The 13,716-nt window shown below is 44.9% G+C and overlaps 3 protein-coding genes across 3 annotated transcripts; 1 reads left to right on the top strand and 2 right to left on the bottom strand.

The window, feature by feature from the left end:
- Positions 1-508: 508 nt before the first annotated feature.
- On the bottom strand, positions 509-6,955 carry LOC119303436 (zinc finger CCCH domain-containing protein 16-like). The gene is made up of 9 exons (XM_037580563.1): positions 6,598-6,955; positions 5,683-5,841; positions 5,446-5,580; positions 5,146-5,304; positions 3,987-4,079; positions 2,480-2,596; positions 2,199-2,273; positions 1,813-2,039; positions 509-1,732 (listed from the first exon to the last, which is right to left on the bottom strand). Exons 1-9 carry the CDS (start codon positions 6,925-6,927, stop codon positions 760-762), a joined length of 2,268 nt encoding a protein of 755 aa, XP_037436460.1. The 5' UTR covers positions 6,928-6,955; the 3' UTR covers positions 509-759.
- A 286-nt stretch (positions 6,956-7,241) lies between these two features.
- On the top strand, positions 7,242-9,747 carry LOC119303435 (accelerated cell death 11-like). Its single transcript, XM_037580562.1, has 4 exons — positions 7,242-7,554; positions 8,490-8,662; positions 8,816-8,961; positions 9,315-9,747. Exons 1-4 carry the CDS (start codon positions 7,360-7,362, stop codon positions 9,419-9,421), a joined length of 621 nt encoding a protein of 206 aa, XP_037436459.1. The 5' UTR covers positions 7,242-7,359; the 3' UTR covers positions 9,422-9,747.
- Positions 9,748-10,276: 529 nt separating this feature from the next.
- Positions 10,277-12,470, bottom strand: LOC119303433 (40S ribosomal protein S12-like). The gene is made up of 5 exons (XM_037580561.1): positions 12,369-12,470; positions 12,217-12,264; positions 11,106-11,409; positions 10,679-10,744; positions 10,277-10,571 (listed from the first exon to the last, which is right to left on the bottom strand). The coding sequence occupies exons 2-5, from the start codon at positions 12,219-12,221 to the stop codon at positions 10,512-10,514; spliced, it is 435 nt and encodes a 144-aa protein (XP_037436458.1). The 5' UTR covers positions 12,222-12,264; positions 12,369-12,470; the 3' UTR covers positions 10,277-10,511.
- Between the last annotated feature and the right edge of the window lie 1,246 nt (positions 12,471-13,716).

Below are 13,716 nucleotides of genomic sequence, written 5' to 3'. Positions count from 1 at the left end.
TCGCCAAGGCTGGCCCCGATGGGTGGCATTTGTTATACAGTTTTTTTTTTTTTTTTGAGGTGACTTGTTATACAGGTTTTTTTGTAGGCAGGTAGGTTTTTTTTTGAGGCAGGTAGGTATGCCACGCCACCGGCCATACAGAAATTGGGCTGCAGAAGCCCGCCTAGTAGCTAGCGGGCCAGAGTGCGAGGCTCGTGTTTGGAATAAAGTGCAATGGAAGTATATTTCTCAAAACAAAAGTGCAATGGAAGTTTTTCAAATTCTTGTGAAAAGGGAACTTGTGGAGAAGGAAGCTACTGACTGATAAGTTCCATTTATGTTGGTCTGGTGACAGGGCGCTCTTGAAAGCGAGCGAGCGAAGCCTTCCTGGAGCTTCCCCCTTCCCTCACCCGAGAATTGCATTTCCGGAGGATCGATGGAACAAATTCTTTCAGTTGGAGGGAAGGGAAATTTTTTCTTGAAGATGTGCCTTTTCATTCAGTAGCAAGTGTGATGAGCAAAAAGTCGGTGGAATTCCAGGGCTGGACCAAGGGTGACATGTAAACAACTCTAAATTAGCACTGCTTTGCAAGAAATCTCTATCCGGGAAAAGAACCTCATCAGCAAAGAGGACAAGACAAGAAAAGGAGAAGAAAGCAAGGCTGGCAAGGACTACTGCATGAGCTAGTGGCATCTACGGAGTAATATCACATTTCCTTTTATCGTCCGAAATCCAAAGTCGCTAGTCTAGTGACCAAATGATCAGATATTTCAGCTGCATCACGAATCATGACCACGGCGGCCCTTCCTCCGTTTGTGCAATGAGAGACCCTCCTCGCTGCTTCTTGACCGACTCCTCCACGCAGGCAAGCTCAAATCCCTAATGTCACTAGAGTCCGAGGGGCCATCATCGCTGTCGCTAGTCTTTCTGATTTCACTGTGATGCTTCTTCCTCCTGCTGCTGCTCTTGTCATCCTTCGCTCTTGACCTACCAGACCTACTGCTGGACCTTTGATAACGATCATCCTCATCTGGAGGAGCATCATCATTCCTTCCACCTTTACCAACTCCACTGCTTGACCTCGGGAATCGAGTTTCTGCATCTGAATCAACATCACTATTTGTTGCTAGCCATCTATCATCAGGGTCATCACAACGATCACTGTGCTTTCCAGATTTGCCTCTTCTACTACCTTTCTCACCATAAGAGTCATCTTCAACGTAATGTCTCGAGCTACTTTTGGCAATGTGCACTTTCCCTGATGATTTGCCCGCAGCGGTGTAGCCCCTTTCAAGATTGGGGTCATCCGAGGATTGCCTCCGGCTCCTTTTGTGATTATTGTGCCTGTTGGTGGACTTGCTGCCTGAAGGACTTCTGCTCGTGCCAGCATCAGCAAATTCTGAAGGCCAATCAGAACATCCAGACTCCAGACTTTCGTGCCGTTCAGATCTGTGCTTCCTGGACTTGATTTTACCATTGTATCCACGTGCTCCATCGCCATGGCCATCTCTATGTTTCTCTTCATGCTTATGTGCTTGGGACACTCTTTCATTTTCCATGGGCGAACAGTATCTGCCAGTATCATCTTCAATCTCTTGGCCTCGTTGCTCATTTGCTGCAGATGGTTCTCTTCTATCTCGAGTATGCCCATATTTCATGATATGGTTGCTCTGCTCTTGCTTCGAATGTGAAAAAACTCTTGATGAATGCCGTTTATGTGTATCTCCATCCCCATGTCTACTTGAAATATACCTACAGAATCCTCTCATTTTAGACTTCAGTATAATAAAAACTGTATACAGATTAAGTGACTAAAATAATTGAACATGTACCTGTCATCAGAACTTCTCTGTCTCTTCCTATCTGAACTGTGTAACCGTTCAAAATCTGGGGTATCACTCGCCTTGTCAAAAACAGCATCATCTGAGGGACCAAACAGAGCAGCCATCTTCCGAGTCCAGTATTTAGGTGGAGGATTGTCCCAATCAGCCCACTCATAATCTCCACCAGGGTTACGAAAGCAATGAATGAAATTACAAGCAACTCCATGTGAACATGTCTGTCAAACAAGAGAGATGAAACAGAGCACATACATGGTATTAATCATTTTGCCATTTTCAAACTAAAATACTGCTCACGAATATGAATGATGTTAATATGCTTCGTACATGTCAAATAAAACAAAGAATTCAGGTGACAGAGTGTAAACTTAAGATACCTTGAATCTTGACCTCATGTACTCACCACAGATCGCTGACTTCCATTTCGTCAAAGCAACAAACTCACATGTTATCTGAAGAGCAGGAAAAAAAATTCAAGGCAAGCTTATGCAAGAGTAACATATTTCTTATTTAAAAACCAGGAACAGCATCTAAGGTGAAGTATTCTCTGAGATGTAAGAAAGCATTCACAAGAATACTCTAGCAATTCTGCTCACATAACTCACAGTACTTGAGGAACATAACTCACAGTACTTGAGGAATAAAATTAAGTAATCACCTGCTTCCCAGCAAAATATCGACCATTCATGCTGTTGTAGGCAAGAAGAGCTGAATCCAAGGCTTTATAATGCACATAGGCATTTCCTCGGAGATGGAATGATCCATTTCTACATACCTGAAATAATATCTAGAATTATTTCTATGGAAAAAATGTTATGCAGAAGCCAAATTTCAGCATAACAGATAACATGAGAAGACTAGAAAAATAACGAGAATCTTGAATTAGTTAATTGTTCAGCTGTAGATTAAATGCTTAGGCCAAGTCGCATAACCTGAGAAAACTCGTGCTGCATCCAAGGGCCAACTCTGACCAGGATTTAGAAATTCACCATGTCATCTAGTTTAAATTCAGAATTCAAATTTAAATACAGATTTCTGCTTCTTAGTGTTGCGCGCAATGGAACCACTGGTGAATGGTGATAACATTTTTGGTAACCATTTCAGATAAATATGTGTACTAATTCAAGCTAACAAACCACCCAGTTGTTTTTCAATTAACAGAAATCCAGCACAGACCTAGGTCCGAGGTTCCTTTTCCTTTCTGTATTTAGTTTTTACAATATTGGTGCGTAGTCCACGAGACCATTAGGTGGGTGGCATATTGAACTGGAGGTGAGGTCAAAATGCCTATGCAAGTCCGCATTTGAAAAGCCCCTAGGTATAGCATGTGCAACAAAGTGAAGTCGCTATGAACAACTACAGTTAACAAGCTAGCTACCTACAGAACAACACAATACCTTGAGTAAATTATTAGAGAGCCAGCCTAATAATACTATATTGTATGAATCAGCCATAATCAATCATATTCATATCTATATCTCTACTTGTAACTTGTAAGAGTAGAAGAGGCAATGCTTGTTGTGCTGAGCTGGGGTGCGAACAGAGTACATATGAATATTAGAGTGAAGGTGAAGGCGTTTGAGATATGGGACCAACATGAATTAAGGTGAAACTGTTTGTCCTGATTGACTCACAGTGGTGTTGGTTACTTTCAGTCCAAACCATGCATACATCATATTAATAGCTGGCAGAATTAGTCTCCTAATCACCAACACTAATAATCTCTTAATTGCATGCTTACGGCTCATGATTTAAACATGCATGCTTATGGCTCACGATTTAACATATGTAATCTCCAGGATTTTTTCATTTGAGTGGTTTACTGGGGAAGAAATAAATTTAATGATGCGTACACTTAGGTCTTATAAATATGGATTTCCACAATGTTAGTACACTTCACAAGTTCACATTGAATGTATATTATGGGAACCATGCATTGCACGTGCATGATTGATAGTTGTAGCAAACACATAACGGTAATACAAACATTCTTGAATTAGGCCACTAACCCCATTAAGTAAGAACAAATTATCATCCTTGGAGACTAATAACCAACTAACCTAACCCTACAAAGTTAGTGATAAAGTACTATTCTTGCAACAGACAAAGAGATGCTGCCAGAGGGAAAATCAACTACTCTCGGTAGGGTAGGAAGAAAAAAGAACCTTGAAGTTGACAAGTTCACCAAATTTCAGAAATTCTGTGTGCACGTCCTCATAAAATTCTTCATAGCTCTGTTCAATCTCTTCGTCTGTAAACTGGAGGATGTTACAAAAAACCTTATTAGCTATGGATCAAATCAACCATTCAACTGCAACTTCCACGACCTATGAAGTAAACACGGGAGAAAACACAAAGGGAGAAACAGATAATTAAAACTAGAAAACACAAAAGTAATACTGAGGGCCTACTTAAGCAATAGTTTACCATCAAAAAGTATTTTCTATACTAAAGGGGTTAAAAACAAATTCACCTGTCACCTAATGATCATCAACACGTCCAATAAAAGAACATCTCACAAGTACTATGGGACTGTCAAGGAGCTGCTTCATCAATAATTCTCAAGGCATGTTGTAAACTTTAAATATTGGTGTATTTCCTTTTGAAAAGTTAAAAACATAGCAAATCTCAGCAACACAAGCAACATGAAAATTTAGGATACGGTAGCAGATGAAAGTTCAGGGCGTCTCCAATCAAATGAAACCAACTGGCTGGTTGGTCACTGCTTGCCTCGAGACGGAATTCTTGGAGAATGCATCAATGAACATGTATTATGTCGCAGGTCTGAGAGTAGCCAGAAGATCAAGCAAAACTTCTAAAGAGCAACAGGCACATTTTAACACTTCGAAGAGAACTTACAAAAGAATTAAAGTAACCAGTTATTTCTACCTATGGTTGTTCATTGTACAACACAAAGTTTAAGCTTAATCCATTTGGCTCACTAAAAAATCACTGTAACCAAGGAGGACCTAATTAAGTGATGGACCATGTATTAATGCAGCATGCATGGTTTTTCAAGAACTAAATTTAGAACTAAATTCCACATTGAGAACTAAATTTAGACAGAAATTAATGTGACTGTACTTAATATTTGCCTATTCCTAAAGCAATGGGCCTTCCAAAACTGACAATTCAGATTTTTTGAGATGTAACAAACCTAAAGGGAGGGAGTATAATCTTAAAACAGTGAGTAGGTCAGGAATAAGTATTATAATGAGTATAACTGTCCATGAAAGTGAGGGTGAACAACACTAAAAAGCTGTGCCAAAACACAGAATAGTTCAGGATACCAATTCGTTTGCAAGGGATTGTCCTCTAACAAACCTCAAGCCCTTCATCTTGTTCCAAAACAAGGCCCGGACCATTATACATGTTTTTCATGAGCAATGTGCATGATTTGTCAGGGTAGAAATGAACTCTGCTGCAGCGCACTCCAAAGCGGCAAGCTGCTGTCTTGAGGTAAAATGGGCAATGGGCCTTATCCTACCGAGAAAATAACAGAGTCATTACATTGGTGCAAATATAGGCAAATGTGTTGATTAGATATTGGGATTTGTCTTCCTATATTTTGCAATAGAAGTACATCCTTCCCTGTCTAGCTGAAAAGAGAACCATGGAGTATACCTGTTCAGTTCCGAAATTTGGAGTCTCTTGAGCAACTTTCTCAAGTAGTTCTCGAGCAGACAAGGAAGGTTCTCTCCTCTGAGAAGCAACAGGTACAGACTGAGGTGGCAGCGGATTTGATGTAGGTCTCTCTTCCTGCAAGACATTGTACATGCCCTTTTCAGATGGTAAGTCAAAAACGGATCCTTGAGCAACAGTAAAGAGACAACAAAACTTTATCACAAACATAAGCTTGACCTCTTGACTTAGTGGTTTATCCTCTGTCCTCTTTGGTATTTTGATCTTTTTCTTCTTCAGAATGATCTCATTTCCTTGCCATATGATCTCCGCTGGTCCATCTTCAACATACTCCCATTCCCCATCATCTTCTGTCTCGTCTCTGTGCTCATCGTTATACTGAAATAGCCCAAGAAGCAACAATAATCAGGACCCATTAGAACGTAATGTATTCTCAAACATTCCACCAGCTAGTAAAACATTTTCGATGAAAACCACACAACACATGCATTGAGTTATCAAAACAACACGCATATATGATGTATCAAGAGGATGGGAATAAATATATCCGATGGACAGCCAGAATCTGTGAAATCACGTGCCATGGACCAAGCATGAGTGTCCTTAAACAGTGAGCTACCAAGGAGCGGAGAACTGAAATGGGGTAAGGTGAACAGCATCATGTGGAAGCATATAAGTATAACTCTAGTCCGGGGAATCCAAATGGGCTCAAACAGATGGCAAGGACAATGGTCTTCTTTTTCATCAATGCTTGGATTTTTAAACCTAAACTTTGCTTCCTCTTCTTCTTCCTGATTAGTATCCTCTTTGGCTTCTTATTATCAATCCTATTCCAATAATTTCCGAGAACACTGGTAGAATTTTCGTTATGCTATTGTTAAGTGACAATTCACATCGAAGGCAGCAAACACCAACCTACCAGTGCTCTTCATGTCAGTTAGACAACATACAACTTAAGCCGTCCCATGTTCCGCAGATTATGCTATTATTACGAAATCAGGTGTGTGTGCAGGTTCATGGACAATAGAAACGGAGTGCGTATCCATTCCAGGTTTGAAGTAAGCAAGCAACTGGCTAAATACTCTAGTTCAGTTGAAGGAGCCAAGGCACTGGGGTAAGTGAGAAGCAGGAGACCTTGTCGCGTGTGGAAGCCTCGGCGGCCCTCGCCTCTTCTTCCGCAGCCGCCGCGGCTGCCTCCTCGGCGGCACGCGAGGCGGCCTTCTCAAGCCAGCGGCGCTCGGCGTCCTCAAAGGCGCGGCGCGCGCGGTCGGACGCGGCGGCCTCGGCCTCCTCGAGCTCCCGGAGGCGGCGCCCCTCCTCTGGGTCGGCGGCGAGCGCCTCTGCCGCAGCCCGCGCGGCCGCCGCCGCCTCCCTGCGCGCGCGCCGGCGGCGCTCCTTCTTCCGCTCCTTCCGCCTCTCGCTCCTCGTCGACGCCGCCGGGAGATCACCGGCCGCCGTGGACATGGAAGCTCCTCGATCCACCCCCTCGGCCTCTTGGTTTTTTTTTCTAGGGCTTTCTCTATCGACCAAGGCCCAGTTCCTTTGCAGCGTAGCAGCTTAACTTAGAAATTCCTTAAGCTACAAGCCCAAAAAAAAACATTCTTACGCTTCATGGGCCTAGCAGAGAATGGCCCAAGTTGTTTCATTCCATTCCGTAGCCCGAGCCTGCTACCGTGCCCACTTTCAGGCCCATCACAGGACCAACCGACCCCAACCTCGCCATCATCGCCGTCGCCCTCTTCACACAACAACGCGTATACAACCACCGAAAGCACAAGGCATCACCACACAGAGAGAAAAAAAAAGAGCACAACACATCAGCCCAGACGCCGACGCCACCCAACCCAAGCTCTCCAACTCGAAGCGCCCACCCTCTCCGCCGGCGGCGACCGGCCGATGGGGTCCAACGAGGCGGACAAGCCGCTGCGCCGGATCGGCGCGTCGTTCGAGCAGCTCGCGGCCGTCGCCAAACAGCAGCAACAGCCCGCGATGGCGGCGGGGGACTTCTCGGGCGCCTGCTCCAACGTCTCCGTCCTCTTTGGCTGCCTCGGCATCGCCTTCAAGTTCGCCGAGATGGACTACGTCGCCAAGGCAAGCGGCCGCTCCTCCGCCCCCCTCTCCTCTCCTCCCCGCTACCTGCTCTGCTCTAGCTCGCGTCTCGCGATTCCTCCCCCGGTTGGAGCGCTCGGCTGCTTAGGGCGAGTCGGCTGTTCGGTATGCTACTTCGGTGTGCTTGTATGTGGTAAAATTTCTGGTGATTCCGGGGACATTGGTTTCGTTATGTGTGAAGCTTGGGAGGTTTGGGTGAAATGACCTCAAAATTCTCAACCGGATCGAGTTTGGCGAGTTCTGTTTTGAGTTTATTTTTGATTGGTATACGCTGCATAGCTATGCATCATCCACGTGGGAAGGTAATTGTGTTGATCGCTAGGAGGTTTGGGTGAAATGACCTGTCGAATTCCGAACTGGATCAAGCAGCAATAGTTGGGTGTTTCATCAGGATCGGACTGTCTAATTCTGCTACTGTGTGCTATGCTTGTTGAGGTTGTACGCTTCAGGTGTAGAATATCCTATCCACTTCTGCACTTGAGTTAGTACTACTGCTTTAATTGTATACATCTCTGTTTTAAGGTAATTGTGGTGATCTCCTAGGCTTGTTTAAGGCTAGGAGGTTAGTGCTAGATGGTCTCAATTAATTTTCAACTTGATCAAGCCAGGAATTAGTGTGTGCACATAAGGACCCTTTAGCAAAACTGATTATCTATTTCAGGCTTTCAGCTATTATTTTGATATGCTTGTTCTGATGTATGCTTAAGAGGTGTTGGAGCTTCCAACCTACTTCTGCACTTATTATAGCACTACTGCTTAGCAAACCAAGCGTGCGGCCATTTCGGGTTTCACATGTTATCTTGTTGCAGAAACCTCATATACTCATGCGTGCTTATTACCTAGTTAATTGTAGCATCCCCTTTTCAAGGCTTTTGTTTGGTGGTCTTGTCTGATTACTTCGTCTTATGTGGCTGCAGGTTAATGATTTACTGGAGGCATCCAAGACGATTTCAACATTGCCCTCCATGGTTGAGCTTGACATTCAAAAGGGCACTGTCAGGCAGGCGGGGAGCCATACGAGGAATCTACTGAGGGTTAAGCGTGGGATTGATATGGTGAAAGTTCTGTTTGAGCAGATATTGGTCACAGAGTAAGTTCAAGCTGCAAACGGGATAGTGCTGTCACTTATATTATGTTGTGATTAAAAAAAACTTACAGTATGCTGTCAACCCTTTAGTTTGCTACTCTTAGATGCCTGTTGAGTAAACGTTATCTGAATGCTCACATTCTCTTCTGTTTTCAGAGGCAACTCCCTGAAGGACGCAGCGTCAAAGGCTTATGCTCAGGTGTTTGCTCCTCACCATGGCTGGGCCATAAGGAAGGCCGTTGGTGCTGGAATGTATGCCCTCCCTTCTAAGTCGCAGCTCTTGAAGAAACTGAATGAAGATGGTGAGTGTGTCCTGATCTGCAGAACACTGTTTTATCTCTCCAGTAGTTTACACATGTTATTACTCTGAACTTCCATGCTAAGCAAGCAACTGATCAGATCACATTGCTTTTTTGGTTGCCTTACAGAAGGCGTAGATCTAATTGTTTGTTTGTATAGATGTTTGCTTGTATTAGAGGGGGTCATATGCAAGTTGCTTTTTGGTTGCCTTAGTACAGTTCTATAGTTGCTCAGGTTGCATGAGGAGAAAATGATTGGGACAAAATATGTCAAAAACACAATAGGTTATCTTAGCTTCTTCGTCTTGGTGTCACTTGATTCTGATCTCGGGTCACTGCCTCTTTTAACCTTGCAGAAAATTCGGCAAGGGCTCAAATGCAGAGTTTCGTCAGGTCGTCTGGACCAGTAATTCTCTACGTCGAAGACCTCTTCACCTCCAAGAATTTAGGGCTGGACTGGTGAGCAAAGCCTATACAGAGAGACTTCCAATGTACTAATGCGACTAGATGGTGTGCTGTGACCTCAAACAACTGTAGCTGGTTTTGGTGTTTTGAGTTCGAGAGTTCAGAGTTGTAACCTAAATTCAATAAGCTGTGCTACCGTGGAGGTTCTTGACGGGTGGATATGGGCGGGAGCCGTTGTTACAAACCTGAAATTCCAGCTTATCTCTGAGCTGTTAAACTGGAATGCTACCCTGCAATGTATGATGTAACAACATGAAATTCCAGTTTATCTCTAAGCTGTTAAACTGGAATGCTACCTGCAATGTATGACGCGTGCCGTATGCATCTTTGAGAATAGTCTGATCGGAACAACTGCCAAGGCTTGATTAATGAACCTACAAAATCCCTCGAATTGGATCTGACTAAATCTGGGTATTGTTGACATTCCTTTGTTTCCATTCCAGAGCATCTTAATCTTAAGTTTCCTGTTTATCAAAGAAAAATTCCATTATCAGCTCACTCTTCATCAATCCCTATGGATCGATCTAGCAATCATGGAATTCCCTATGCTTCTACAGTGAGAGTCCCTTCTTGGCACTTGCGCTTTCTTTCAAGCATTGCTTCCAGGACAACCGAGAGTATTCGTGTTTGCTGCTTCATGAAAGTGCACGTCCATGCATTTCCTGCTTTACCTGGGTGGGATAAACCACAATGATCTAACGAAAAACATACATCAAATAATTCTTCCCAGGGTAATTTATCTTTCACTAATTCACAAATGGGCGTTGCTTACTATGGTTATGCAGATCGTTCCGTCAACATCGCGCGTGGAGTAATTTCGTTCATCAAACTTAGCAGTAGACACAACACCTCATGCAAGCTCAAAATCAACATACTCCCATATTTAATAGAGATAGCACCAACAAAATGGAAACTGGAAGATCTGTATCTCTGGCAATCAAGCCATGATGTCCCAGCACCAGAAACGAAACTCTGATTCAACAAAACCGCATACGATAATTTTCATAGGCTAACAAGTTTCAGACATGGAACACAATCATAAAGAAGCTACTAGCATCCTGCAGAATCCGGAAACTGGAAGGCCGTCCCTAGTGCGACTTGACGTATTCCTGCACGATGTGAAGACCCTCGGAATCTTCGCCGTAGTCCTGGTTAGAGGGGAAAGAACAACCAAAAGTTAGATTAGGGCAAGATTCTCTTTGCACTAAAATAGAACATAATTCTTCTTTCACTACAATCAGAATGGAATCCTTACCTTCACGACGACACATGAGCAGCCCACCACCTTTCTTGCCTTGCCCTCAGAGTCAATCTTGCAAAGCTGCATCAAATATAGCATATGGAATTTGTCAGCAAGCAATTCCAGCTTCCATACAAGGTTTGTTGCAAACTAAGAAGAACCATCATACTGCATGCCCAACTTTAAGCTACAAGCTGAGCAACAAACTAGGAAAACAGCTAGTAAATGACCAGACATAAGCTTTGACCATTAATAACATGAGAGACCAAGCATGCCTAGTGGAAATCAAGTAGATGTAACAGACCACATGTTCATTGAGGTATATATTGGATTAATGCAAATTTCACTTTGCAAATGAACATGACGTGTATATGAAGATAAATATGAGGTGAAATTTGGGAGAAATGTAAATATTACTAAGCAGATGAACAAGAATACTAACCCCAGCCCACTCGCCAAGAGTTTTGGCACTAGGCACAGTGACCAAGTGAACGTTGTGCTCAGCACACAGTGCCTTCACCAGCTTCACGTAATCAGGCTGGTCGCAGTCCTCAGCAAGCACACAGATCTGAGCAGCATGCTTCTCAATCGCTTTCGCAGCTTCACGGAGTCCCTTGACAAGGCCATCATGAGCGCTTGACTTCTTCATCACAAGCTGCAGAGCAGTCATCAAGTCCATGGGCTCTCCAAGAACTGGGGTAGGGGCCGCAACCGGAGCGGCAACCTCAACTGGGGCATTCTCCTCCCTGATCAACATAAAGGAAAGACTAAGTCTGACAGAAAAAACAAGCCAGCTCATGCATTTGCATCACACAGTGAATTGACAGTTTCCCGAAAGTAAGGCATCACATAAAGACCAAATGGCCTTCTCAGGATTAGTTTTCAATACAACATCCTCTATGTACAGCCATCTTTCTAAATTACACATTGTTATACTGCTCACGGCAATGCATAGCATAATGACCAAATGACCACTTAATGATAAAACATGCACACATGCTATAGTTACCTATATTACATATTACATTACTCGTACAGTAAGATAACAATCAAATCTACCCCAGGAAAAAGGTAGTTAGTATAGCATCCTCTATCCTCTATCCGGTTGTGTTCCTACAAGGACAATATTGGTTACACTACAGCTATAAAATGCAACCTTGCATGACCGGGTACTTTGCATGACAGATACCACCTCTCAACCCACTTAGAAGTAAATTAGATAAACTAAACTACACGAGGTCGAGCAAAACCAATTAGGCAACTAGACAGGATCTATCAAACATGAACACCTAGAGCAGTGAGGCAGCGACACGAAATTGATCAAGCAGGGCCATGCCGCCCTCAACAACATCACTTGCTATCTCAAAGACAGCTTCTCCGCAACAGCAGCACATTCCTCCGAGGTAAGGCAACAAGTAGCACAAACAAACGTGCGCCGAGTAACCGCAGAGTCTACTGCACGGCCAACAGTTCGCCGGACCATACAAACACACGGCGCTGCAGTCGGATTACACGGCCACAAACCCCTACAGATTTGGATGGGGGGAACTTACGCCATGTCTCGAGCTCCGAAGACCGAACCGAACCTCGCGCGCGTAGATCTGCAACAGGGAGGGGAGATTCGAGGATTAGCGAGGCCGCGGACGGAGGAAGATAAGAGATACGGAGGCTGGGAGGAGAAGAGGGGCTCAGCGCCGCCACCCACCTGTTGGGGGCGGAGGGACTCGGCGCTCCTGGGAGGCAGGCTAGGGTTTCGTCTGGGGTTTGGGGAGGAGGGCGGAGGCCGACGGGTCGCGGCTTTTGTTGTCGCTCGGCGGGGCCTGCCCGGCGGGCCGCGCGAATGTGGTGGTGCGTTGGGCCAGTGGGTGTTGGGCCATTTCTCCGAAAAGCCTTGCTTTAGACCCGTGAGAAGCCTCGTTTCTGCTTATTGTTTTCTTCTCTCTCGAGGAGCTTCGCTTGTCTTCTTCTTTTGCGACCTGAGCCTCGTTTTATCTTTGTCAAAAAAAAAAAACGTGAGCCTCGCTTTATTATTTGTATATAAAAATGAAAAAAAAGGAAAAAGGAAAGAAAAGGCCTCTCGTTGACCATCCGCCAGCAATCAGCCGCGCAGATTCAAGGATTGGTGGATCACATCACGTCAAGCCTACCCACATGGCGAGCATCAGCGCTTTCGAAGAGCAGCCGGCTAATTCTCGTCAAGTCTATTCTGTTGGCGATGCCAATCCATGCGATGTTAGCTTTCGAGCTTCCCGTCAAGACTATCAAGGCCATCAACAAAATCTTATGTGGCTTCTTGTGGTGTGGAAAAGCTGAGGCGAACGGGGGCAATTGTGCGGTGGCATGGCCCGTAGTCTGCGCCCCTAAGTGGGCCGGGGGCTTTGGAGTGCCAGACATCAGGTGGATGAACACGGTCATGCAGGCTAGGTGGCCATGGCTTGCTCGGACCGACAACTCGAGGCCGTGGAGTGAGTTCACGCTATCAATACCAAAAGTAGCCAAACAACTGTGTAACGCGACGATGCACACGACGATCGGGGATGGCAGACGAGCTTTGTTTTGGGAGGATCGATGGTTAGATGGCTACAGGATTGAGGAATTCGCTCCAAACATCCATTCCAGAATCCCCAAGCGCATACACAAACTGCTGCATGTCAAGGAGGTTGTAATGAGCGGAGCATGGGCGCATGATGTTGGCCCCGACATGGACGGGTCGACGCTTGTGGAATTCATGGAGTTATGGGCGAGAGTCGGCGTGGTGCAACTCCATGAGGGAGTGCCAGATGTGATCACCCGAGCGTGGAAGCGTGATGGGGGATATTCTGCCCGTTTAGCATACGCTGCCAAGTTTATGGGCAGGGAGGTGGCTCCGACGGCGATGGCAACATGGAAGAGCCGGGCATCCCTGCAGTGTCGCTTCTTCCTATGGCTTGTTTTCCGCAATCGATGTTGGACCTCCGATCGCTTGGCTAGGTGGGGCTGCCGCACCATGATGCATGCCCACTATGCGACCAAGAGTATGAAACGATAAATCATATCATGTTGCAGTGTGCTTT

The sequence above is a fragment of the Triticum dicoccoides genome, chromosome 5A (assembly GCF_002162155.2).
Source record: "Triticum dicoccoides isolate Atlit2015 ecotype Zavitan chromosome 5A, WEW_v2.0, whole genome shotgun sequence".
Taxonomy (NCBI): Eukaryota; Viridiplantae; Streptophyta; class Magnoliopsida; order Poales; family Poaceae; genus Triticum; species Triticum dicoccoides.
This window is presented reverse-complemented; position numbering and strand designations above follow the sequence as displayed.